The sequence below is a fragment of the Dipodomys spectabilis genome, unplaced genomic scaffold (genome assembly GCF_019054845.1).
Source record: "Dipodomys spectabilis isolate Male_0828 unplaced genomic scaffold, ASM1905484v1 ptg000081l, whole genome shotgun sequence".
NCBI lineage: Eukaryota > Metazoa > Chordata > Mammalia > Rodentia > Heteromyidae > Dipodomys > Dipodomys spectabilis.
In genome coordinates this window covers 22,442,781-22,468,667 of record NW_024870758.1, presented here as the reverse complement: position 1 = coordinate 22,468,667, position 25,887 = coordinate 22,442,781, and the positions used below count along the sequence as shown (strand labels likewise).

The following is a 25,887-nucleotide window of genomic DNA, read 5'->3' as shown; positions in this document are numbered from 1 at the left end:
ACCAATTTAATGGTTCACATGGTTATTGGAGACTTTCCATTAAAAAAATTACAGTTGTTAGTTCATAGTCTTAATATGTTTGTTTCTAATTAGGCTTTCTTAGTTGGCATAGCAACCACAACAGATCATTTGATAGATATGTAATGAGCATAGCACAAATGTAATGAGCATAGCACAGTATAGTAGATATCTAGCCCTGTCCCTTATATTGTCCCTCCTTGCCCTTCCCTTCCCTGTTCTTCTGCTTACTCCTGTATTCACTCCTGCTTTTGACATTTCTTTATCCAGTAAGCATACTGGATTCCATATATCTTTGTATTTATAAAAAAAAAAAGGGGGTGGGCTCCTAATTCCTCAGGAAAACCTAGTAAGGAAAGGTCTGGTTTCTAGTTTTCCTAGGAAACAAAAGCATGTCTTCTCCAATGGGACTTTCCATGCATGCCAATGTGTGTGTAGGCTACTACCCTCATGTAAATCGCAATGGCATACTTGCTAAAAACTAAACCAGGAGCTGCTGCTCAGTTGTGTCTTTTTTCTTCTTGTCTTAAACCACAGGATTTATTGGATCATTCATGCACATCAGGAAGTGGCTCCGGTCTTCCTTTTTTGGTTCAAAGAACAGTGGCTCGACAGATTACACTGTTGGAGTGTGTTGGTAATTCTTTTTTCTTTTTCTTGGTGGGAGATATGTGGTATGTTATGGCTCCAGATGTAGAATGTAACATAAAAGGTCTGTTTCTATTGCCTACTGCTTCTTTATTAAACTTTAGAACATATTAAGCCACGTGAGGAGCCCAGTGGTCTCTGTTCTTCATGCTTGAGTTCCTGAACATGTAGAAACTATTGTATAGAGGATGCCCAGATAAAAGCTCTCCATTGCAAATAACCCTTTGGGATGATGGGAATACTTAAAATGAATTGATTTGGCTACTCCAAGTATAATTTGACATGATTAGGTTGTGCAATTTTCTAATCCTTCTCATTCTTCCCCTCTTTTAAAAATAAATAATTTTAACAAATATGTATACTTATTAACAGGTACAATGAAATAAATTACACCAACAGTATTTCCCTAACTACCTTATTTGAGCAAGAGCTACATATTTTGTATAGTCTCTAATTTTCCCCATATAAGAATATATATTTACATTGATTTATCATGGTATATGTATAATTTGTGCTCCAGGTGCTCTACCACATGTACTATGATCATCATCATCATCATCATCATCATTATTATTATTTTCATACTGATCCTGAGACTTGAACTTGGGGCCTTGGTGCTCTTTCTGAGTTTCTTTGCTCAAGGCTAGCATTCTACCACTATGAGCCACAGCTCCACTTCTGGTTTTCTGGTGGTTAGTTGGAGATAAGATCTCACAGACTTTCCTGCCTAAGTGGCTTTGAACTGCAATCCTCAGATCTCAGGCTTCTGAGTAGCTAGGATTACAGGCATGAGCCACCAGCACCTGGCTTGCAAATGCTTTTTTAAAGTCAGTATTTGTTAGTTTCTTGTAGCAAGTAGGTGTTTGCACATGGCAAATGAATTTTCAATACTTTTTCCATGGCATACAGAGATGACTGTAGAGTAGGGATATAAAGTTACCAAACTCCTCCCATTGTCCAGGGTACCTGTGAGTGGAGCATCACAGCTGCTATCCTATCATCTTTTGCTTTGGAGAGGTAGCTGTACATCATAGCTTCTTGTACCTCTTCAGTACTGACATGTATTCTCTTCCTGTCTTCATGGAGAATTATTCCTAAAGTTGGTAGTAGCAACTGAGGAGGTGGGTAGAGCAGCAGCCATGATGCCTTTTCTCTAGGTCTGTAGTTTCTGACATTGCTTTCTACTGTTCATGACTCCTCCACAGCAGAGTAAGAATAGACAAAGATGGAAAAGCTCCACACAGGCTTATTACATACAACCAGAGTTGTCCTCTCATACAATCTTGCATTCTGCTTGATTCTGAACAAGAAGTCCAGGTCGTGATAGGAAGAAAGCCTCTCCTTTCCTGTCCCAGATACTCACCATTTACAGGGTAGCATTGCATCTGTAACTTAGTACTCACAGATTAGCCCCCAAGTCCAATTGCACCTTTATGAGTATGTGCTATTTCTGGTCCTATAGGTATTCTTTGGCATATTTCAGAGCAGTGCATATTTGCATTTTTGTTGGGTTAAACACTAAAGTCTCCACTGAAAGCAAAGCCTCTTCTGAAACCTGTGGTGTATGCTACAGCTTTCAGCAAAAAGAAAGGTATTAAACTGCCTGGATTGTCGTATTAATAATTGTAGCTCAGAAACATGGGAAGTTGACAGGTCAGTCATTTGCAGAGAGTGTTCAGTGACCTCTAAGTTTCAGGTGCCTGGATGGATCTTCGTAGGACCCCCTAATCAAGGCTATCAGGCAATTCTCTTTTGTTTTAGGGGCTTCTGCCTAAGATTGCATTTGCAAAAAGCCGTTGACAACTGAGAAGTATTTGAAAACCATTGAAATAGAATTCTATTTTAATTTTATCTACATACCCTGCCACATATCGTCTGTTTTCTTAAAGAAAAACCAAAAAAAGAGATTTGAGGCAACTTTATGTCCACAATTCTTTGGGATATATTTCTTTCCTTTCCAATGAAAAAAATGAGGGAAAAAGAAAAAAAAATCAAGACATAAAATGGAACCTAAGGCAGGAAAAGATTAGCATATCTTTTTTTTCTTGCAGCTAATTTTCATAGCATCTTAGTGCTGGTGCTTATCTCTAGCTCCCAGTGCTGAGCAGTTGCTTTGACTTGATTAAAATGAATCCTGTACTAAATAGATTTTGTATTATCTGACAGTACTTATCAACCACACATAAAATCCTTTTAGATCAATCATTGGTATTGAATAGGGATGTTGGTTTTTTATCAGGGAACCTACTTTCAGTGTCTTGTCTCTCCCTTCCCCAGTGCTAGGGATGGAATTCAGGGCCTCACTTATGCTAGTCAAGCACTCTCCCTTGGCCATCATACCCTGTGTCTAATTCAGTGGTTTTGTTGATTGCTCCAGGGTGTCTGTTGGACACACCTGCCTTTTTTTCATGTTTGGGATATCATTGGCTTAGTTTTCCAGAAAAGCACTATAGTTTCGTACATGTGAGTGATGCTGTAGCTGCTAATCACGGTGTTATGGTCCCAGTCATCATGTGACTGAGCAGACAGCCTCTCTGCCCGGTAAGGTCTGTCTCCTATTGCATTGACATCCAGGTTGATTTGACCTCAAGTTGGTCCTCATGGTCTCCAGGTGATTACCTCACCTCCTCCTGCCCTGATCACCCCTACCTGTAATTACAGAGAATGAAATGGGGAACATGTTGGTAATGAACACTAGACAGGTCACTTCACAATTGAAGTCACTATAGTTTTCAAAATCTCTTCTTTTAGTATCCTTTTAAGTGTAGCCTTTTGTGGTACAGCAGGGGCTATCTAATAAACAAATACTCATGACCAGTGTGAGAAATCAGAATAGTTGTAAATCTTCCTATAAGGAAAGTAGTAATGAATTCAACAGTCTCGAACAGTTTTGTGTTTGGTTGTATTAGGTTGTTGTTGCTGCTGTTGTTGTTGTTGTTGTTGTGTGTGTGTGTGTGTGTGTGTGTGTGTGTGTGTGTGCCTGCCTGCATATGTGCCTGCATGCACGTGTGCTGGTCCTGGGACTCAGTACCTGAGCATTGGCCCTGAGCTTTTGGGTTCAAGCCTAATACTCTACTACCTGAACTATACCTCCACTTCCAGCTGTTTTTGGTAGTTAATTGGACATAGGATTGTCACAAACTTAAAACAACTATCCTCAGATCTCAGCCTCCTGAGTAGCTAGGATTACAGGTATGAGCCATCAGTACTACCTGCCTGGTTGTAATAGTTTTTAATCCTCAGAACTTAGACATTTCTTTGTGGAAAAAACAATGTATACACTTCAGATTTGTGTGCTTAGAAAATCCCTGTTTGGATCTAGAATGAAGGAGGGAAGGAAGGAAAGAAGCAAGGCATTGAATTACTCTCATTACACACTCTTTTAGGCTTTCAGTACTATATTGAAATCTGATCATCTGTATTCTTCTAAATCTCACCTACTTGCATGTTAAAGAGTTGCAGGTGCTGGACTCATTGGCTAGATTGTAGGAATCACCAGGCTGGCTGCTTCTTGCGTACTTACCTCTAGAGTCACATCTGTCTCACTTTCCACAGGGAAAGGCAGGTATGGTGAAGTATGGAGGGGCAGTTGGCAAGGGGAAAATGTTGCTGTGAAGATCTTCTCTTCCCGGGATGAGAAGTCATGGTTCAGGGAGACAGAGCTGTACAACACTGTGATGTTGAGGCATGAGAACATTTTAGGTAAGTATGAGCATATACCTCTCCTTAACTGATCTGGGTAGAGAAGTACATACCCCTGCTCTTGTTTGCTGAGTGTGAGTTTTAGTCTCTCTTAGAGACTTCTATTGGGATATACAACATGCATGTTCTGTTTTATTTTCCTTTAACACCAATTTCTTGTTTAAATCTGAAAATAAGTCATAAGATTGTGTGGATGATAAGAAGGAAATCCGTTATTGCTCATTCTTATTCCTACATCTGCAGCTCGTTATTTAAACAACAACAAAAAAAATTGTCCCATCTTGTTCACTTCAAGGCTTCTAGAGTTGTTCTAAACTCCACCCTTTTTGAATATTTATTACTTGAATCAAACTAAGAAAGATCTTTGGACTCTTTCCTAGAGATTCACAGCTCTTGGGGACATCATAATGAAATGCACATTCTCTCAAACTAGGCATCATTTTTAAAGACCAGATTTACAGAGCAATTCAGCATACATCTTAATTTGGAAACTAAAGCTTAGCAACACTTGTGAAATATGTAAAGTGCCCACTGAAATGTGGCTATGGTAATAGAAGGAGTGAACATAGTCCTGGGGGACATTGACTTCTGTAGTTTTCAGTTTCTAAATGTGTTCATAATAATACATGTATAGGGAATGCTGCTTGGAATGCTGCTTTAAGAGAAGATGTAAATTTTACACAGATTTTTTTTTAAACTGTAAATGATAGTGTTGGCTATTAGTTTAGGGCTTTGGTCTTTCTTATGGCTAGGGTAAAGATGATGTGAGAATGTGTTTCTATCCTGCTGCTATCAATTTCTTAAATCTGAGGAAGCCTGTCAGTAAATGATGGTTTGTAGGTTGCCCAAAGCTCTGCTTCAAATCATTCCAGTTTCTGCTGTTGATCTCTTTCTTTTCTTTTTCTGTCCTCTTGGGCCCTAGTCCTCACCTAATGCCCTTCATTTGCTTTGTTGCTGTCATCTTTCTGTTCAGGGTGGCTTTGACTACAAAATTGACTGCAACTTTTGTGATTTCTAGGCTTGACATTCAAGACTCTCCATTTGAGGGCTACAAGTAGACTTGTGTTCACATTCAGTTAGAACAGTGTTGCCATTGCTTGGGGTTGCCATAACATTTAGGTCTCTTCCTTGTTCATGTTGCTTTGGATCCTCTAGCAACCCCCTTCCAGACTTTGCAGTCCCCTCCAGTTTCTCCCAGTGGAAATTGTGCTGCTTTGCACATCCTCACCTTTTTCTGCCTATACCTCACATTGCATGGCAGTTAGAGACCTAAGGGTAATAGCTGCCATTGCATGGTAGTTAGAGACCTAAGGGTAATAGCTGCAACGGCAACAGTAACACCACCAAAAGTCACGGTGGATACTGACCCGTTAGAAGTATTTGTCTTACGTGTTCTCATGTAATCTTTACCCTAACCATAAGAAAGTAAGTAGTCATATTTTCCCAGTTTTAACTAATGGGGCAACTGATGTTCAGCCAAGCGAGGCAGGAGATCTAAGAACATAGTGGGCAGGCTGACTCTTAAGCTGCAGCTCTGTGCTGCACACCGCACTCTTCTAGATTGCCATCTAGCAGTGGAGTTGCTTCTGAAATTTGGAGTGAAAATTGCCCATGAATGTTTCAACTTTCCTTCTGCCTCTGGAACTTACTAAGGTTTAAACAGCAAATTGAGAGTTGATTGTATTAGAAGCCGTGGTGTACAAGAAGTACGTATTCCTAAGCAGTGGAATTAATCTTAATGGGAAGTGTACCTAGCTTTAAGCATGCAAGGTATAAGACTTGAAGGAAGGACACATCTACCCATTCCCCTTTCATACTATGGGAATCAGATGTTCTACGCAGAATACTCGACAATATTGCATACTACACATTGTCTCTTATCCTTGCCCCTCAGGTAAGTGATCTGTGATATCCCTCCATTGTACACCAGTGGCAAAACTCATTTCCATTGTTCTTACATTCATATCCAGTGCTGAGCACAATGTCTAGCATGTGACAGTACCCAATAAATATTTACTAAATTAGATTTAATCACAAGGGAAATTTAAAAGATACTTTTAAAATATGATTCACATTATATTCCCTTAGTATGAACACATAGGATAAGACATTGTTTCTTATAACACAATGATGTGTAGAAATTCTGAATTTATGATATCTTTATCCTCTCATTATAATCACAGCCATATGGATGGATTACTACCTCTAGTCAAGAAATGTCATAGAGATTGACAGCTTTCCTTTCCCCACTTTTCTGGCTTCCTGGGCACAAAAGCTTTGTTTTCTGTGATCATTTTCTTTCTTATCAAAAGAGCCTGTTGTGTTTGGAAAGCTACTGCTGCTGCTCCTGCTTCTTTTTCTCTTTTTGTTTATCTTTTTGAGACAAGGTCCAACTGTTTTGCCCAGGTTGGCCTCAAGCAGTCCACCTATCTCAGCCTCCCGTGCTTGGGAGCACAGACACATGCCACACTCACATACCTGGCTCACAGTCCCTCCCACTTGTGAGTATTGCTAATGCTAGCTTCCCAAAATATATAAATTATACTCTATCTTGTTGATTTACCTATATATACATCCAACTAAAAGTTTGAGCCCTCTTTTTTATCTTTAGTTGAACTTATCACACAATAACACAGTACCTTTAAGATGGACCAGTTTGAATTGCAAGCCTTCCTTCTACTCTGGTATGGAAATTAGCACATCGGTGGCTAATGGAAAATTGTGTCATATGACGGCTGGAACAGTGGTATGGAAAGAGAAACTGTTATCTCCTGTGTTGACTAGTAAAGGCTTACTATGTGACTTTGGTCAAAGTTACATTTGTTAGCATTCTTTTCCCCATCACTGAACCCAAAGACATTGATTAATCTGAGCATTTTCTCAGAAGTCTTGTTTTATGCTCTTTAAAAACACAACCAAGTATTTTCCCCTTCATCCATTTGGAACACACAGTTCAATGGCATTAGGTGCATTTGCACTGTTATGCAGCCTCGGCCACCATCCAACACCCAAACTCTCTTGAACTATTAAAATGTGTACTTTTTTCAGAATTTCCTGAGAGTAATGAGAAGAGAAGGAAGCAATTTGCAAACAAATTATAAAGTCGTCGTTATGGTTTTAATTGAGCTCTGGGTTATGCTGAAATATAGTAGATACCAGCTAGTCTTCCATGCTCACTGCATTTTAGGTATTGCTTGAAGCATTTTCAGCACAGTGCCTCTTTTATTTCAAAATTACCTCATGAGATAAACGTTGCAGATATCTTCATCTTAGAAGTAAAGAAACTAAAGTGGAGATTTTATGTGACTTGGGCAAGATCACAAATTTTGGGGATGTTGGAGTCAGTATTGTAATCAAGTTGTACAGCTTTGGGTATACCTGTCAACAGTTAATGCTTTGTGTGATGTGGCCTCTCCTGTCACAGTTACCTGATGTACTTGGTCCCTTGGGAGCATAGTCACTGAGTTCACATAGATCACCTCACTTCAGAATGAGTTTTATGTGCTCTTGAAGAGCCAGCGAGGGTGCCTTTGATTGTGAAGCAAGAGACATAGACTCTAATCCTTTCTCCTATGGTATGAACAATCCAGTGTCCATGCCAGAGTTCCAATTTAAGGTGCCTATGCCACCTCCATCAATAATAGAGTGCTTGGTGCAAAACACAAATATCCAACAGAAGTATTCAAGCATTGTGAAGCAATAAGATATTTGAGAGGTAAACAGTGAAGAAGTATCCTGCTTATGTAAATATTAAATTATGTTCTATAGACTTAGAATATAATTAATGGACAAACAAAATTCTTATTTGACTGATAGCACTTAGGGAAGGTAAGGAAATAAAGATTTGCTTATTATTTATTTAATCAGATTTCTCTTCCTTGGGGGAAAATTCAGTTAGAGCCTACACAGATACAATATCTTCTGAATGGGGGGGTGTCTTATGACCTAGGGCATTTTGGGCGGGGGGGAAGCTATTAAAGATTAAGGGTTCTTTTGGTATATTTAGGTTTCTTGAGAATGTTTAGTAAAGTGTCTAGATCTCTATTTACAACTGTAAGCGGCTCACTTCTGAATACCAAAAGATACAATGTGTGGAAGTTTCACATGCGTTAATTTTGTTCTTGCTCTCTCCAGGTTTCATTGCTTCTGACATGACATCAAGACACTCCAGTACCCAGTTGTGGTTAATTACACATTACCATGAAATGGGATCATTGTATGACTATCTTCAGCTCACGACGCTGGATACAGTTAGCTGCCTTCGAATAGTGCTGTCCATAGCCAGTGGTCTTGCACATTTGCACATAGAGCTATTTGGGACCCAAGGAAAACCAGCTATTGCTCATCGAGATTTAAAGAGCAAAAACATCCTAGTGAAGAAGAATGGACAGTGTTGCATAGCAGATTTGGGTATATTTTTAAAAATATTTTTAATCTCTATTTTTACTTATGTTTAACTCCAGTGTTTGCTAAGTTACCCCTCTTTTCTCATGTGTTGTTATGAAAAACTTGAACACCCAGAAAAATGGAAAGAACCTTACAATCCAAACTGTATACCCACCACTTGGATTTTCCCATCAGTAATTTCCCCTCTTTTACTAAGCTTTGTCATCCATCCACCCATTTTTCCATCCATCCATTCACTATAATCTTTGAAACACTGGAATATAAATGAAAGATAAAGACTACCTTTCTTATAACAGCTTCAACATGCACAATAGTTTACTGGTGTATAAATTAGACACATATTTGTTTATTCTTTTAGGTGAAATATGTGATGAAACATTCAATACTTATGACCATTCTTAGAAATGCTGTAAATCCCATTTTGTGCATTATCAAGACTATGGCTATCAAGACTTTCCCATTATATACTTAGAAAGTCACCTGGGCTCATTCAGTTAGTTCCTGCAAAAACCCTCAGAAACAACCATTATTACCATTTCATTCTGATTTCACAGATTCTCACACAAAGTAGGTGCACAATTCTACATTTTTATGGAAAGAGTTTGTCTTTAAAACAGCTTCTGAAAGCATTCTTCTATACTGAAGCAAAATGACCAATTTGGGAAAGAGGAAAATAGGCTTTGAACCCACTCATTCATTACCCTAAGGAAATGGCTTATTCATATGGTGTTAGAGAACTACTAATGTAGCTTTAATTGCACTATAAATAAGATAATTTTCATGTATAGTGGCATTTTTATTTAAACCACATTCATCCTAGACTCCTAGAATAATGGCTGAATAATTGTGCTAATAAGAACTGAGTTACAGTATTGGGTTATTCACTTTAATAGACTATTGAGAGTCCTTATTTTTCTTGATTAATTATGTTTTATAATGTTGTACTTATTGTTAGAATGATATGGGCTTAGACAAAATTAGTTTTAGTTATGTTAACTTATAAGGTTAATTTATATTTCTGTTTTTTAACACAAGGGATTTTACATGTTAGGAAAATTTACTTCTTTTGAGTCTCTTTATAGTCTTTCAGTTTTGGAAAATTATTTTCTAATGTTCCCCAAGTGTTAAGAGCATGACCTCAAAGTTTCTGCAGGCAGTTCAGTTGTATTATAGGACTTGAAGGCAGCTGTTAGAACAGTCAGGGTGATTTAAAGTCTGACTTTTCTTCACACTTATTCTGTATTTTTGCACAAATCTGTTTACCTATGTGCAAGCACTGCTTACATTCATGTAAGCAGTCTTACAACAGGTCTTAGCGTGAGGAATACCACCAGTATTAGATGTTACCTACTATACCTCTGTATTTTTGAAACTTCCACAATAATATGTCTGTCACTAAAATTCATTCAAGCCTTCCTTACAGGATTCAAGAATTATTATCAATGCTAGCAAGTAATAAAGATTTAAATGATAACTGCTGTGTAATCCAGTGGTCTGACAGGAATAGATAAAGTGAGATAGCTCTTAGATTCAGTACATGGGACTTGATAGAAGGGAATGGGAACATGTTCAGTTACATTTAGCTTGTTCTTGCTTCAACTGCATTCCTACTGGTCTGCAGTCTTCCAGTTAGATATATACATTGGTGTAAAAATTTGTGCCAAAAAGTCATTAGGGAACTGATAATTTCATGGAGAAACTAGCTCTTGTAAAACCATATTTTATATAGTATTTTTCACATCACACATATTTTATATAGTATTTTTTCACAGAAACTAAGGAGGAGTCATTAGAAATTCAGTTCTATTATAAATATTGCCAAAGACAACTATTATTTTATAGCACTAAAACATTAAACATCCACAAGAGTTGAAAGAATGTTGAGTAGTTACTTAAAAACTTCAACTACTAGATTCAAAAATTACTAAAGTTGGGCTGGGAAGGTAGCTCAGTGGTAGAGTGCTTGCCTTGCATGCATGAAGTCTTGGGTTCAATTCCTCAGTACCACATACACAAAAAGCCGGAAGTGGCGCGGTGGCTCAAATGGTAAAGTGCTAGCCTTGAGCAGAAGAGCTGAGGGACAGCGCCCAGGCCCAGAGTTCAGGCCCCATGACTGACAAAAAAATCTACTAAAGTTTTATATATTTGGCTTTATATGTGGTTGAGTGCATATTTTTCCTAATGTGTTTGGGACTAGGTTGCAGACATGGAAACACTTTACTTCTAAGTACTTCAAAATGCATTTTCTAAAATACCTTAAAATTCGTCTTCTGCATATCACAGTTTATCTCACCTAACAAGTCTTGATAATTGTTTATTATTTAATATCTACCTTTAAGTTTCTCAGATTTTTGTGTGCTTGGTGAGACAGTGTCTCACTGAGTAACTTAAGCTTTCATTAAATTGGTAATGTATCTCATTCTGGCTTTAGACTTGTGATCCTCATAGCTCAGCCTCCCAAGTGCTGGGATTACAGATGTATGTTACCACGTACAGCAATTTTTTTTCCAGTTTTTCAGAGAAGAATTCAAATTTTACATGTTATATTTGGTTTTGTCTCTTTAATAATTGTAGCACTAGGTTAAAATTAGCAGCTTAAAATAAATGTATTATCTTGCAAGTTCCTTTGAAGGTCAGTGTGGTTCTCATACAGAGAATGGGGGGGGGGGGGCGGGCAGGTTACAGCCAAGCTATGGGTCAAGGCTATAGTCATCACCACACTTGACCTGTGCACATCCATGGCAGCCTATAGACCTCTCCACAGAGCTGCCTCCTATCTTAAGATGATGAGTAAGCCAAGTGAACAAATAGAACTGTTTGTAACTTGCCTTTTATGGTTTTAAAAACACTTGATTGTCTCTTTATTACTCCATTGAATCTTGGAGATGATTATAAAAATCAGGGGAGGTGTACCAGCCTTCTTTAATCAATGATATTTGCGGATATCTTTGCTAATTATTAAGATGAAATGGTGTTTGCTCTCTGTGATATTGCATGGAATCAGCATCTCACGTATTTGGAGCTATGGGCTGAGAGCAAAATCTCTCTACAGATTGCTTAAGGTACTTCTAAGGGATCTTTAGATTACAGAGGTTCATAGGGACAGCCTATTCCCATTTGACACTTTTCATTATACTGAGTGTTAAAAGCAATCATTTTCAGTTGATCTGTATGTGCATCAATAAATAATCCCATCTTCAAATAAACCATGCACAATCTGTCCATCCCCACTGGCTAGTGAGGAATGCCAGGCGAGTCATCTTGCTAATTGACTGAGGAATTCTGAAATGAGCCATGGTTAAGTGTTTCAGAACCATTCTCATGAGAAATGCTCTTTGAATCGAGGTCCGGTTTAATACTGTTTTCTTCATTCTAAAGAAAGAAAACCCTATAGGTTTGGTCAGCCTGATTACCCAGATGTGCAGCCCTCCCTTTAGGGATGTAACAGTGTCTGTCCCAGCCTGCTCTTTTATAAGATGACCAATTACCTCAAGTTCTCAGTCTCACACTGTTTGAAATTTGTGTTTGGAGACGAGTGGGAGCAGTAGTGGATTTCCAGAGCTTCGTTTGCTCCTTGTTAAGACACTTTCAGGCTCACTTATGACATGCAAGCCTGTTTGCCTGTGAACTTCAAACATTGGCCTCATTTTGCTGTTGTGTGTTGGTATGTCAGTGGCTCAACAGTTTTTTTTGTCTCCTAGAGGCTCATGTCTTAACCTAATAGTCTCCTCATTTTTCTGGCCTTAGTCCCTTTCACTGTTCTCACTCCCAAAAGTCATGACTAATGCAAGGGATTCTTCTGGGTTTATCACAGCAGTGAGCACACCTATCACCAGAGGGCGCTTTTGATTGGGCTTATTTTAAATCCTTTAGCAGCCATCTATGAGAGGAAGTGAGTTTAATGACATGGTTGTCTTCTTCCTTCTAGGCCTGGCAGTCATGCATTCCCAGAGCACCAATCAACTTGATGTAGGGAACAACCCCCGTGTGGGCACCAAGCGCTACATGGCCCCCGAAGTTCTAGATGAAACCATCCAGGTGGATTGTTTTGATTCTTACAAGAGGGTCGATATTTGGGCCTTTGGACTTGTTTTGTGGGAAGTGGCCAGGAGGATGGTGAGCAATGGTAAGCATCTGATCTAATATTGTCCCTATCCACATTTTCTTGATGCTACTGTTGCAAAGGAGAAGAGGAATGTAGAGAGCCTATATTGTTCCTGAAATCCTCTTTTCTAGCTGCACATGGAAGTAGTATGTAATGGCATTATGTTTGAAATTCAGGAAAAGAAATGATGACTGAAAACTAATTCTTTTGTTTGTTGATGTATATATTATTTCTTCTTGTCTTCCTATATGACTTTCTCCTCATCTCCTTCCTTCCTTTGTTTTTCTCACAAGGCAGGTTTAACTTGAGAATATACAAATAAATTTAAGGGTGACTTCTGTTTCTATGGATGGTTTTTCCTTTGTATGATTTGATTGTTGAGAAAGGCCATGTTTCACATTTGGAAGTCATTTGGAAGTCATTCTTTGTAAGAAGCAGGCTGTACCTTTTGAATGAGTCTAATTTAAATTGGGAACCCTGGCTAGGTGACTTGTGTTGATGAGTTATCTTAGTGGAGGAATTTGATGAATTGTTGCCGTGGTAGTTATGACAACATTTGCCATTCGTTTTAAAATTGTTCTCCCTTGCAGTAAGCTTTCACACTTGTCTTTTGTGTACTTAAACCAACTTTAAATACCTAGTGGAATGCTTAAGTACATTTACAGAAGTAGTAAGGAGTATTCTTTCAAATTAGGCCTTCCTCAACAACCCACAAACTGTTTTTTTTGTTGATCATGGGGCTTGAACTTCGGGTCTGAGCAATGTCCCTCAGCTCTTCAGCTCAATGCTAGTGCTCTACCACTTGAGCTACAGCACCACTTCCAGTTTTCTGGTGGTTTATTGGAGATAAGAGTTTCACTGCCTGAGCTGACTTTGAACCGCAATCCTCAGATTTCAGCCTCCAGAGTAGCCAGGATTACAGGCGTGAGCCACTGGCACCCAGCTCACAAACTGGTTTTTATAGCACAACTTGGTGCATTTCATATCAACTTGGTGCATTTCATATTTTCCACAACTGGAAAATTACTTTACAGAGTGTATGTCTGAAATGGTCCCTCACGAACAGAAGAACTTTTTTATGTATTTAAATGTCTATTTGTATCTAAATTATACTTTATGTTTTGCCCTCCTCTGACCCAATGCAAGGAGTAATGCAAGAAGTCTTTAATACCTTCAACTTTCTCCTTTTTCCTTTCTTTTAATGTCCTAACTTTCGCTGATAACTTTATTCTAAGGGTTTAGACTTGTGGGGTAATCATAATTTTTATAACTAGCATAGCCAGAGATTAGGACACCCTGTGAGGGACATGGAATTGGGTAACTTTATAGTTTTAATGTACAACAATTAAAATGGGCATGCCTTCATGGTAGCTTTAAAATCTTAACAGCAGAGTGTGTCTGCTTTGAATACATGCTCCGGGGATACTAAGTCAACTGTTTCAGATTAAAACTGGATGGATGGATGGTTAGATTTTTTCCTTTATTCTTTTTTAATGGAGTCTTTTCTTGGTAATTGTTTCCTAATCATCGTGAGCTGATGTCTTACAGTTTGTGCCACTGAAGTGCCTTGAGAATTGTTGGCAACAGAGTGTATGTTTTGCTGATTTATAAAGTTCTGAACTTTGCCTGAAATTGCACATCTACTTCATTTCGTCATTTCTCCTCAATCATTTTTGAGTGCTTTGGGAATGAAAAATATCACCTAATTCTGATTAGTACATCTTCACAGGATCCAGAAGATTGGTATCCGACTAAGCTTTGTGATAAGGTTATTGCTCACATGTAGAAGAAGCTGGTATCCTGTAGCCAACACAGTAGCATTTCCAGCTGTGGCTGTGCCGGCACAAGGCCAGGCAAGCCTGTTTGGCAGAAAGTTGGGATTCTTAGACTTTGAAGAACTCATGTTTCAGACTTGCTCCCTGCGTCAACAGGCATAAACCCAAATGGCTTTTAAAGATCAGTTGTGATTAATAATAGTTTGAAGTTAGAGTCATTTGTTTAAAATTTAGCTCAACAAATGTTAGCTTGCTTGCTAGATCCTGTGATTAACATTATTTTTGGGAAAAAAACATGGCTGGTAGAGGTTGTTTTTGATTTATTGCTCTTCCCTGTGCATCATCATGTCTGTGGGTAGCACTTCTGGTCTGTGGTGTGACTTGATTCTTAGAGGGAGCTAAGGATATTTTTATGTCTCATTTTAATTCATCTTTTGTTCTTTGGAAGTGACTAATTTGATGTTTTTCCCTTCTCTTTCTCCAGTCTCTTTTTTTCCCCCCATGAACATTTTTGTATACTTGTAGTGCATATACACACACATGATACATAGTCACAAACTGATTATCTAAAGTGAAGTTTGAAAGTGTTTAATGCTTCTTGAAAACACATTTTTACTAATGTTAATATTTAATTTTTACTCTCCCCAAACAGAGAAGGTGAGTGAAAAGAAAATGAAAGGACATGAGGAGTGACTTTGTGATAGAGTGTCTGTCTCAAAGAGCACAAGGCTCTGAGTTCAAACCCCAGTGTTGAAAAAGGAAAAATTTCTCCAAATTCTAACATGCGTGCATGTGTACATGCATGCTTGTGTGTGTGTGTGTGTGTGTGTGTGTGTTGTTACTGGGGCTTGAACTTGGGGCTGTGGCAGTCCCTGAGTTCTTTTGCTTAAGGCTGGCACTCTACCACTTGAGCCACAGCTCCACTTCCAGCTTTTTGTGGTTAATTGGGAAAAGAGTCTCATGGAATTATCTTGCCCAGGTTGGCTTTGAACTGCAATATTCAGATCTCAGCCTCCTAAGTAGAAAGGATTACAAGTATGAGCCACCAGCTCTTGGCCTATCCATTGATTTTTTTTAAAACTTAGTTATTATGGAGATAAAATTCTGTATCATCTTTTTAATGTTCATCTCTAGCTTACATTTTGGATTGTCACATGATACTTTATTAATATAACATTTCCATATTGTTACACATCCTGTCTCCCTCATTTAAGGTTTATAATAGATATATATTGTGCATATAACTTTTTCATTTGGAGATTTGACTTCTAATCTGATCAAGAAATAGGCTTAAAAGGTCAGAATATGGCTTGCCAAATGGCTTTCTATAAGAGTTGTTTTCATTCACAATACCATGCTCACTCCAAGGTGTGATATTCCTGTTTCATTTTCTTTTTAATTTTATTTATTTTTTATTGTGAGAATACTGTACAGAGGAGTTACAATTACATGGGCAAGATAATCAGTACATTTCTTATCAAGCATTGTTGCCTCCTCTTTGTTTCCCCTTCCCAACCCTTCCCATCTGTTTCATTTTCTTATCAGTTTTAGGAAGTGTCATTAAAAGACTGTATGTTTCTGAAATTATTGTATGTAAAATGTACCTCGTATCTTATGTTAAGAAGGTTATTAAAATTGTGTATCCTTTGAGTTTCTGAGTCCATTATAAAAACTGATGGCCAGATTGTTCTCTCGGAGCAGTTTAATCCTCAAGTGAACCATGTGCATAAAAATATGTAGTGCTTTTATTGAAATTTTACATTTATTTTCTCTAATAATAAACCTCATCCTGTTTCTGTACAGGAAATGAGAGTTAAGTCCATTTTCACATTTGAAAATTTCTCATGAGAATCTTTTGGAATTTTCACATGGTCTTAGTTTGACACTGAATTAGAAATTGGTAGGGCAGAAAATGATTTTTCCACCTTTTCTATGGGAATTGCTTCATGAATTAAAGGCAGGTTAAGGGTTGCTTAGATTAATAGCTCTAAGCCTGGAGTAAGCATCAGAATCACCCACATTACTTGTTGGTTCCCTCATTTTGCTTCTATTACAATAATTCTAGGGTTTGAAAACATGATGCTAAGATAGTTAAGAGTGTTTTAATACCCCAACACTCTTTCCTTTTTGATATCCCAACTTCCACTGATATTTTTGTCTTAAGGGTTGAGGGTTTATGGGATAATCATAATTTTCATCACTAGCACAGCAAGAAATTAGGATAGCATGTGAGAGAAGTGGAATTGAGTAATTCCATATGGTTTTAGTATACACTAATTAAAATGGGCTGAAAACATACATTTCTGAATGTAGAGTTTTTGAGAAGGTGTTGTGTCCTGACCAGAACTACCAGTATCTCCTGTGTGGCTATACCCATAGTAGGACAGATCTGTGACTCTAGGGTACTTGGTGGCTGCACAGCTTACTGTGAGGGGCCTCTGCTTTCTGCCGCCATGCCTCTCTGGGGCCATTGCACTGCACACAGGAGCTGTACTGACTCAGCTCTTCAGAGCACTGGAGGCAGGAGGATTAATAACATCCCAGGCTCTGAGATGATACTTTGCGACTCCATCCCATAGATCAGTTTCATCACTGAAAAAGATATAGATAAAACCAGGATACAGGTTGACCTATTGTAATACTAAAGCATACAAGACACTATGTTGAAAGTGAACTTTACATCTTCCTGGGGGTGGGAGGGAAGGGGGAGAGGTGCGGAGGGAAGGGATAATTAGGGGAAAAACAAAGGAGGGGGTAACAATGCTCGATAGGAAATGTGCTCATTACCTTACTCATGTAACTGTAACCCCTCTCTATAGTATCTTTACAATAAAAAAAGTAGTGTCAATTTAAAAGAATTGAGCCATTTAAAAAAAAGATACTGATAATCCATCACCTGAAAAGGTCATGATGATCAATTGGGATCATATCAGGTAAATGTACCTGGTGTGTGTTCAGTATGTCCTGAGCACATTGAAACCCAATTTCCCACAGCTTGCAGATCCTAACATATTCCCCTTCCTCTCATTATGCTACCACTTTGCCCAGATAAGACATTTGTTTCCCCCTTTCCCTGCCCATAGGAAGGCTCTGTGGAAGGATCCTTGTTATACTGGCTTTGATTGTTTTGTGGTGATGAGAAATCCAGTGGTTAAATGTGTTAAACCCTATCTATGTTTCACAGAGAAGTACTTGCTGGCCAAACCCCACCTCTTCTGGGGTAGAGACTAGGAAATACTTGTAGAGTAAGCGTATGTTTGGCGCACACATTTTGGAAAAACTTCTAATGAATCTTTGAGCTTGCCAGGGAGCCATTTGTACTTCTGTTCCCAAGCACATGGGCTTGTGTACAGAAACCATGACAACTCATTTCTTCAGCAACTGCATATCCAACACGTTTCGTAATTCCTATCAAATGCTTGATTTGTATATTAAGGTTTGAACAAACAAATGAATCATACTAGAGAAAAATTTCATCATTTCAGGGGTCCTAGGGCTGATACATGACACAAGGGGTAGAATGCTTGCTTAGCAAAAACAAGGCCCTGAGATCAAACCCCAGTACTGCCAAAAACAAAACAAAACAACACAATTTCAAGACTTCTGTTTATTTGTTCTAACTGTTAGATAAGTAACTAAGGGCAGAAATATTAAGGTGAGAGAGAGAGAAGGATTTTTCCGCTGTAATTTCCTAGAATTTCATGTCTCTGATTTTGAAATCTAGAACTGAAGAAAAGCAAGTCAGCTGACCTCATGCTGAAATAACCAGAAGCCAATAGTGTTCCTGATTGTGCTGTTTGCTGTCTACTAGTCTGGCTTCCAAGAGCAGCACCCCTCCAGATGAATATTGATGTCCTCAGCCTTTCACCGCCCTAGCCTTTCATATGTGGTGCCTTCTTCTCGAGAGACCTTCACAACTGCCAAATGCTTAGAACCCAAATGCTTCTGTTATTCTGGGCTTTGGAGGCAAGCAAAGATGAAACTTGAGAGACAGCCCTGCAGTCCTTCTAGGCATTTTGCCCTCACCTCTGACCATTTAGGATAATACTGATTAATAATTTTTAATAGGGTCTGACTATGTAGTAATCTATAAGCCATTGACTAATGCTTTGTTACTTCTATGTGAACCTCAGATATAAAGATTAAGTTTGTAATTTTACCAAAGGATCTTAAGAAGGCAGTTGGTTTTGCCTCTGAGTCATGTATGTGGTTCCTCATGCCCTTAAATTGTAATGTGGCTCATAAGTGAGGCCACAGCTGCCAAAGCCTTCCTTTTCCTAACAGAGATCAGAGCTACCCTTCCAATTCTAACCCCCTTCAGGAAGGAACACTTGCCATGAGGTAACAGGTATGCTGGGGTATAGGTTCTCCGATGCCAGCAGTCAGATCCATAGTCCCTTATTTGCAACTGAGAAGCATCCTGATCTTGGGAACCCACAAATCTTCTAACTTACTTGATATTGAGGAAGGTTCTCAAACTCTTGGGTAGTCATGTCTATCCTGAGCAGTACCATCCATTTCTCCATTAACCTTTGTGTTTGTGTGGTATGTACCTGTCCTGAGATAAAATGTTAGATATTCTCATTTAAGTCATGATAGGTGAAGTAATACTGTTGGTGGGTGTATCTTGTGACAAATGCCTTCCTGTAAACCTGATACCACATACCACCCATGTGACTTTGTTTTTCCATATCCAAATGACATGTATAGTAGTAGCATGTAATCTTTCCTCTTTTCAATCTTAATTTTATATTGAAAGGAAATTAGTATCACTCCTGAATTGAGTGACGAGTATGACATGACATAACATGAAAAGGAATGGTATAAATAAATTTGCAATTAATAAGATGAGTTTTGTCTACAAACCATATCAATTGTTTTTCACATGCTACTCCTTTAGGAAGCACTGTATTAACTTACAATTTTCTCAGAAGACTAATATGATCTGTTCCCTTTATTCTCCCTTAAATGACTTTATTTCTAATGCTCTACTCTCTGAAGGATTCAGTATTTTTGTAGGAATTAACTGTTAAAAGTAGCTCTGTGTATGTGTTCAGATGCCAGGACTCTGTTCTTGCTTCCCTGGATCTTGGAAGTGGCTCCCAGAGTGAGAGATGAGCACCTTACAACTCTACTCCCCATTTTTCTTTCTCATCATTGGCTTGTTGGAGAGAGTTCTATAGAGACAGAATACTAGTTTCGTTTAGCTTTGTTAGTAATTAGCTGTGAGCTTGAATAAGTATTTATCCTGTATGTGCCCCAGGTTTTTCTTTTAGAGGAAAGGAAAGACAATGACCTACCTAGCGCTAACATCACCTCCATGCCTCCTTTTCTCACCTGTGAATTATTCAGAGTATTGCCAGGTCCACAACCCCTTACCTTCAACTGAGAAGTCCCCAAAGCTTTGAAACCTCAAAGCTCTTCCTGTATTACTTGTCAGAATACCTGACCCAAACTTACTTAACCAGCACCCTGACCTAAATGGACATGAGCCTGTATATTATCTTTGTTCCTGTCATTGTACATGACTATACAAATTTTTTTCCTGCAGAAAAGTGATAGTACAAAAAATATGGTACATGCCTTTTATCTTTTTATTTATAACTCATTGTTTATAAAATAGGGGAAATAATACTAGAACTTACCTCATAGAATAGATATGAAGTATAAATTAATACAATAAAGCATTTAGGGAAAAAGTCCTACATATAGTTAACATTCAGTTGTAAGATTCTATTATTATTGTTTAAAAACAAATATCTGTTGCTGAAAGGCTATTTGTTTTGTTTTTTAATTTTTAAATTTGCTTGGCTTTATTTGTCATATTCATTTTTACTCTTTAAGTACTACTTTCTTTTTCTTTTTTTTTATTGTGAAAATACTGTACAGAGGGGTTACAATTACATGGGCAAGATAATGAGTACATTTCTTATCAAGCATTGTAGCCTCCTCCTTTGTTTACCCTTCCTATCCCTTCCCTGTCTCCTCCTGTCCCCCCACCCAATCCTTCCCCCCCCCCCCACCAAAGTTGTAAAGTTTGTTTGCAACATGACAACTTGTACTTCTCATTGTTGAAATGGGTCCACCTGTATCCTTATTTAAACGACTTGTTTTTCCCCTTCCCCTCCAGAAATTATACCTACATCAAATACAGTGAAAGCAGGGGTTATACTGTGGGGTAGGGACATACAAAGCAACAAAAAAAAAATCTTATAAATGCATTAGAAACAAATACATGAAAGAAAAAAAACCATTTAAATACATATCTTAGGGTTCATTTTCCTAACATCACCTTATCTGACCTTTTCTGCTTGACTCATACATATACTACATATTGCAAATAAGGGAAACCATGGGACCTATGTTTCTTTGGGCTTGGCTTACTTCACTTAATATAATTTTTTCCAAGTCTTTCCATTCTTTCTGATGGAGGCATTGAATTCCATTGTGTATATATACCACATTTTCTTGATCCATTCATCTACTGAGGGGCATCTGGGTTGGTTCCAGATCTTAGCTATGGTAAATAATGCTGCAATAAACATTGTTGTGCTTGTAGCTTTAGTGTGGTCTTGTTTGTAAACATTTGGGTAAATGCCCAAAAGTGGGATTGCTGGGTCATAGGGGAGCTCTATGTGGAGCCTATTGAACTTCCATACTACTTTCCAAAGTGGTTGAACAAGTTTACACTCCCACCAACAATGCAGTAAGGTTCCCTTCTGTCCACATCCCCTCCAGCATCTGTTATTAGAGTTCTTGATTATAGCCATTCTAACTGGGGTGAGGTGGTATCTCAATGTTGTTTTGATTTGCATTTCTTTTATGGCTAAGGAGGTTGAGCATTTCTTCATGTGTCTATTGGCCATCCTTCTTTCTTCTTCAGAGAAGTTTCTCTTTAAGTCATTAGCCCACTTATTTATTGGGCAGTTGTTTCTTTGAAGATTTGTTGTTGGGGGATTTAATTTTTTTAGTTCCAAGTATATTTTAGATATGAGACCCTTGTCCGTTGTATGGCTAGTGAAGATCTTCTCCCAATCTGTGGGCTTTCTATTGATCTTGCTAGCTATGTCCGTTGCCATGCAGAAGCTCTGCAACTTCATGCAACCCCGTTTGTCCAACCTTTCTTTGATTTGTTGTGTTTCCGGATCTCTATTAAGAAAATTTTGGCCTGCGCCAAGGAGACCTAGGATTTCTCCTATTCCATCCTGTAATGTTTTCAGAGTGTCTGCTTTGACTTCGAGGTCTTTGATCCATTTGGAGTTGATTCTGGTCATGCCTCTTATCTTTATACAATGTAAAATGTCCCAAATTCTGTAAATATGTACTCAAATTTCTGGAAAACATAATCAGCATTCACATGCATGTTAGGCTCTGGAGAAGCTATAGTGCAAATACAGACAAACACAAAATAAAAATTTCATTTAAGGCTGCTCACATTTTGTTGTAAATCAGTGGCTTGAGCCACTGTGGTTGGTATAGAAGGTGATGATTAGGTGTAGGTGGGCACCGAGTTTTGGAGCCCTGTACTTGTGGAAGCAGCAGGGCTGTTTTAGAAGACAGAATAGGATGTTAAACTGAGTCATAACTGGGGTGAATAGGCAAGCTTGAGAGGATGTGAGGTGCTGTGGGAAAGAGAAATACAACCAGACAATGATGACAGTTGCTATGCTACACAGAAGGAACTGCTGAAGAAGTCCTAAAAGCACTGTCTTGATGGAGCTGCAGGTCATTTCAGTGTGGGTCATGCCCAGATTTCTGCAAGATGGTGGTGAGCCTTGGACAGTATTGGGGAATGAACACTGCCCTGTGGGCAGCACCACTGGAATACCCACGGGGAGGGTTCACTGAGCTTCCTCTCTGTTTTCTCATGAAGATCTCACTGGAGGGAATGGGATATGATGGAGGAAGGTGGAGAAGGACATGAAGCAGAGGCCTGTAACATATAACCTATCAAGGGCTGGGGAGATGGGTTGTTGGTCCAAGGACTCAAGAGAGGAAAAACTCCAAGGAAGTTCTTATTTTTGGACACAGTGGTACTGTCAGTTTGCCAGAGCATGTGTCAAGGACATTCTCATTGTTTTGCATGTGAGCTTTATGGTTAGTGTAAAGGTGTTAGAAAACCACAGCAGTACAGCCAAGGAGTTTACTCAGGAAGGGTTGTTGATTGGTAAATGTAGATTTGCCCCCACAGAAGAGAAAAACTTTTTTTTTTTTTTTTTGTCGGTCGTGGGGCTTGAACTCTGGGCCTGGGCGCTGTCCCTCAGCTCTTCAGCTCAAGGCGAGCGCTCTACCACTTGAGCTACAGCGCCACTTCCAAGAGAAAAACTTTTTAATTAGGTGCCCAAGGAGACAATTGGTTAGTTATGCTTAAAGTGCCTAAAGTTGTGGGGGAGTAGGTTGTGAGTAATTTCTTTGATTTATCTCTCATGTTTTTCTCAAGTCAGCAGCTGCTTCAATGCGAAGATGAAGCCTGGCTCTGTTTTTTCCTCTTCTGACCCTATCTGACAGTGCTTCTTTCCCTGCATCTGTGTCATTTGCTCTTTGTACCACCCCTCTGGCACTTGAAATACTTTCAGTTGCTTTCCTGATTTTGTGCTGCCTCTTTGATGGTTCATGATTTCGTAGTTTCTCATTGTGTGCTGCATTCATAGGACTTAAAGTTCACTTTTTCTGCCTTGATACCTTGACTGAATAACAACTTGTATACAGAAACCAGGACCCTTTTTTAAGATAGTCACTTCTTACCTTGACAATACAAGTCTCCTCATTGCCTATCCCTATTCCAATTGCCCAGGCCTTTACTTCCACTGTCCTGGCCACTGTGTCCACCAATTTCACCCATAAAGAAAGAGTTCCTTCCATTGCTTCAACAAGGGAGGGTCTTTTTTATCTATCCTTCTCTTTGCCTCATACTTTCCCTGTGCCTGACACATACCCTCTCCTTGATGTTTTCTTTTCTCCTGACCTGCTTCACAAAGCTCTTAGCTCTGGTAAGCTCTATGCTCCAAATGCACCCCATTTATGGATGGTACTTAGGAAACAACACAAGTATTTCCTTCTCTGAACCTTGGTAATTACCCCCCCCCCCCACCTGTCTCCTACCCATCTATAATGCTAGTTTATAATTTGTCCTCTGTCTTTCCTACTCTTCTATTCCTCATCACTAGTACTGCATCTTTTTCTATGTCCCTACTGCCAAGCACAGCTTCTGGTACCCAGAGTTTAAGGGACCAAATGATGGATCAGTTTAGGAGCTAACCAATAAAAAGTATAGTGAGAATTTCTACATCAGCCTTTTAAGATAGAGAGTAAATAGTAGAATGAAGAAAAAGTTTCAAGGATTATTTTTTGAAGAAAACACCATTATCTAAAGAAAACAGAGGGACTTGTGTTGATCTTGATACTGACTCTTGATGAAAAAGAACATATCTTATGTTTTTAGTACCACTGGCATTCCACACATAGCAGGTACAATATACTTTTTAATGGATGAAAGTCAGATAGAAACAACCATTGTCCAGTGGTGAAAACGAGAGACTTTATTTTTCTAAGTCTCAGGCAATCAATTAAATGGTCTTTCTTTTTATACTTGATCCCTTTTGTTAGACTATGAACATCTAATAAGATTAAAATATGAGGAAAAGAAACACAGGGAAATTTTTGCTTTGTATATAGTGACATCTTTGTTGGGTGTCACCAGGTCTTACCTCACACACCCAACTATGCTCTCTTTTGTTTTGTTTATAGAGAAATCCAATCTTGTTAAATTGTGGTTTATACTCACATAATCCTTTCCATACTCACCAGCCAAATTACTCCAGAGAACTACTGTGCTCTATTTGTAAAGAATTAAGACAGAGCCGGGCTCTAGTGGTTCACACACTCAGGAGTCTGAGATCTGTTTTGAAGTCAGTCCAGGCAGAAAGTCCATGAGATTCTTATCTCCAACAAAAGACTCAGAAAAAAATTTGGAAGTAGCACTGTGGCTCAAGTGGTAGAGTGTTAGTCTTGAGCACAAAGAGGCTCATGGATGCAACCCAGGCCCTGAGTTCAAGTCTCATGACCAGAAAAAAAAGAAGAAGAATTAAGACAGGCTGTTAAATGTATCTCCATAGAAAAACTGACATTTTAAACAAAAGGCCTATCTCTGACTACAAGTCATGTGGCCCTAGAGTAGATAGAAGTCATCTTAACAGGTCCATGTGCAGTATATTCTAGGTGCTATCCCTTACTACTGAAAGTATTTTGTTTGGATGTTTCTAGGAATCCATGGAAGATAACCAGGTAGAAATTTCTGAGATGAGGTGCTCCAAGTCTTCTGTAAAGCAGTGGTTTAGGACCAGTAAGAGGTGTTGATAGTTTGCTAGGATTGATTGATACTCATAATAAATGCAGCTATGCAATGTGGATAAGTTATTTAGAATTAAGAGATACTGTCAAGTAATTTTTAAAGTACAATTTAGAGTATTTTCCCATCTCCAACTCTTTAGTTGAATTTGTGAAGTTTAAACAAATCTGTAATGTCTCTCGAGCAGGGCTCCTTATCATATCTAATCGTTTCCTTAAGTGATTTGTATTTACATGAGATTCATGAGTATCAACTCCCACTGCTAAGTAATTTCTGCAGTAACTGAAGAGGGGACTCAGCTTTCAAGCTGGCCTGTAAGAACCTGAAAAACTTAATTATAACTTCTCCTGAGAACCTCCTCTGTTTTCCACACCAACCCAGATAGGAATAGAAGTAAGTTGCAGGCACACCAAGTTGTTCACTGATCTAAATGTTGATGCTGTTGATGGAGAAAAGGAATTGATTTTCTTAGTTTCATTGATAAAAGTGATAAGAATCACTTTTCTAATTCCACACAATACATGTTAAATTTTTATTTTTATTTTCTTGGAATCACTGTTCTTTGTGAAAAGTAAGGAGTTCATGTAATTTTGCTAGAAAAAAATTTCTAAGCCATTGGAAATAGGATGGGGTTAAAAGTAGCCTGATTCAAATTTGCCTTCTGGTCAGTGATGACATCCTTTTTCACGAGTCCTGTGCCTTTTCAAATACTGTCATCTCTACATTTCATTCTGTACCTACAGTATGAAATTAATTAACAGCCATCAGACAAATAGTTGTATCCTATAGTTAGCGTCTACTTCTGAATATATACCAAACAAAGAAAGGAATATTTTATAGGGTTTAAACATGGGGAGATAAGGGAGAGTGATGGAGGGGGTAAG

At 38.5% G+C, this 25,887-nt stretch overlaps 1 protein-coding gene across 1 annotated transcript in view; it reads left to right on the top strand.

Moving 5' to 3' along the window:
• Positions 1-25,887, top strand: part of Acvr1 (activin A receptor type 1) — a 121,448-nt gene that overhangs the window by 91,593 nt on the left and 3,968 nt on the right. The window contains 4 exon segments of the mRNA XM_042683502.1: positions 556-655; positions 4,222-4,368; positions 8,503-8,778; positions 12,704-12,901. Of these exon segments, the coding sequence (XP_042539436.1) occupies positions 556-655; positions 4,222-4,368; positions 8,503-8,778; positions 12,704-12,901 (721 nt within the window).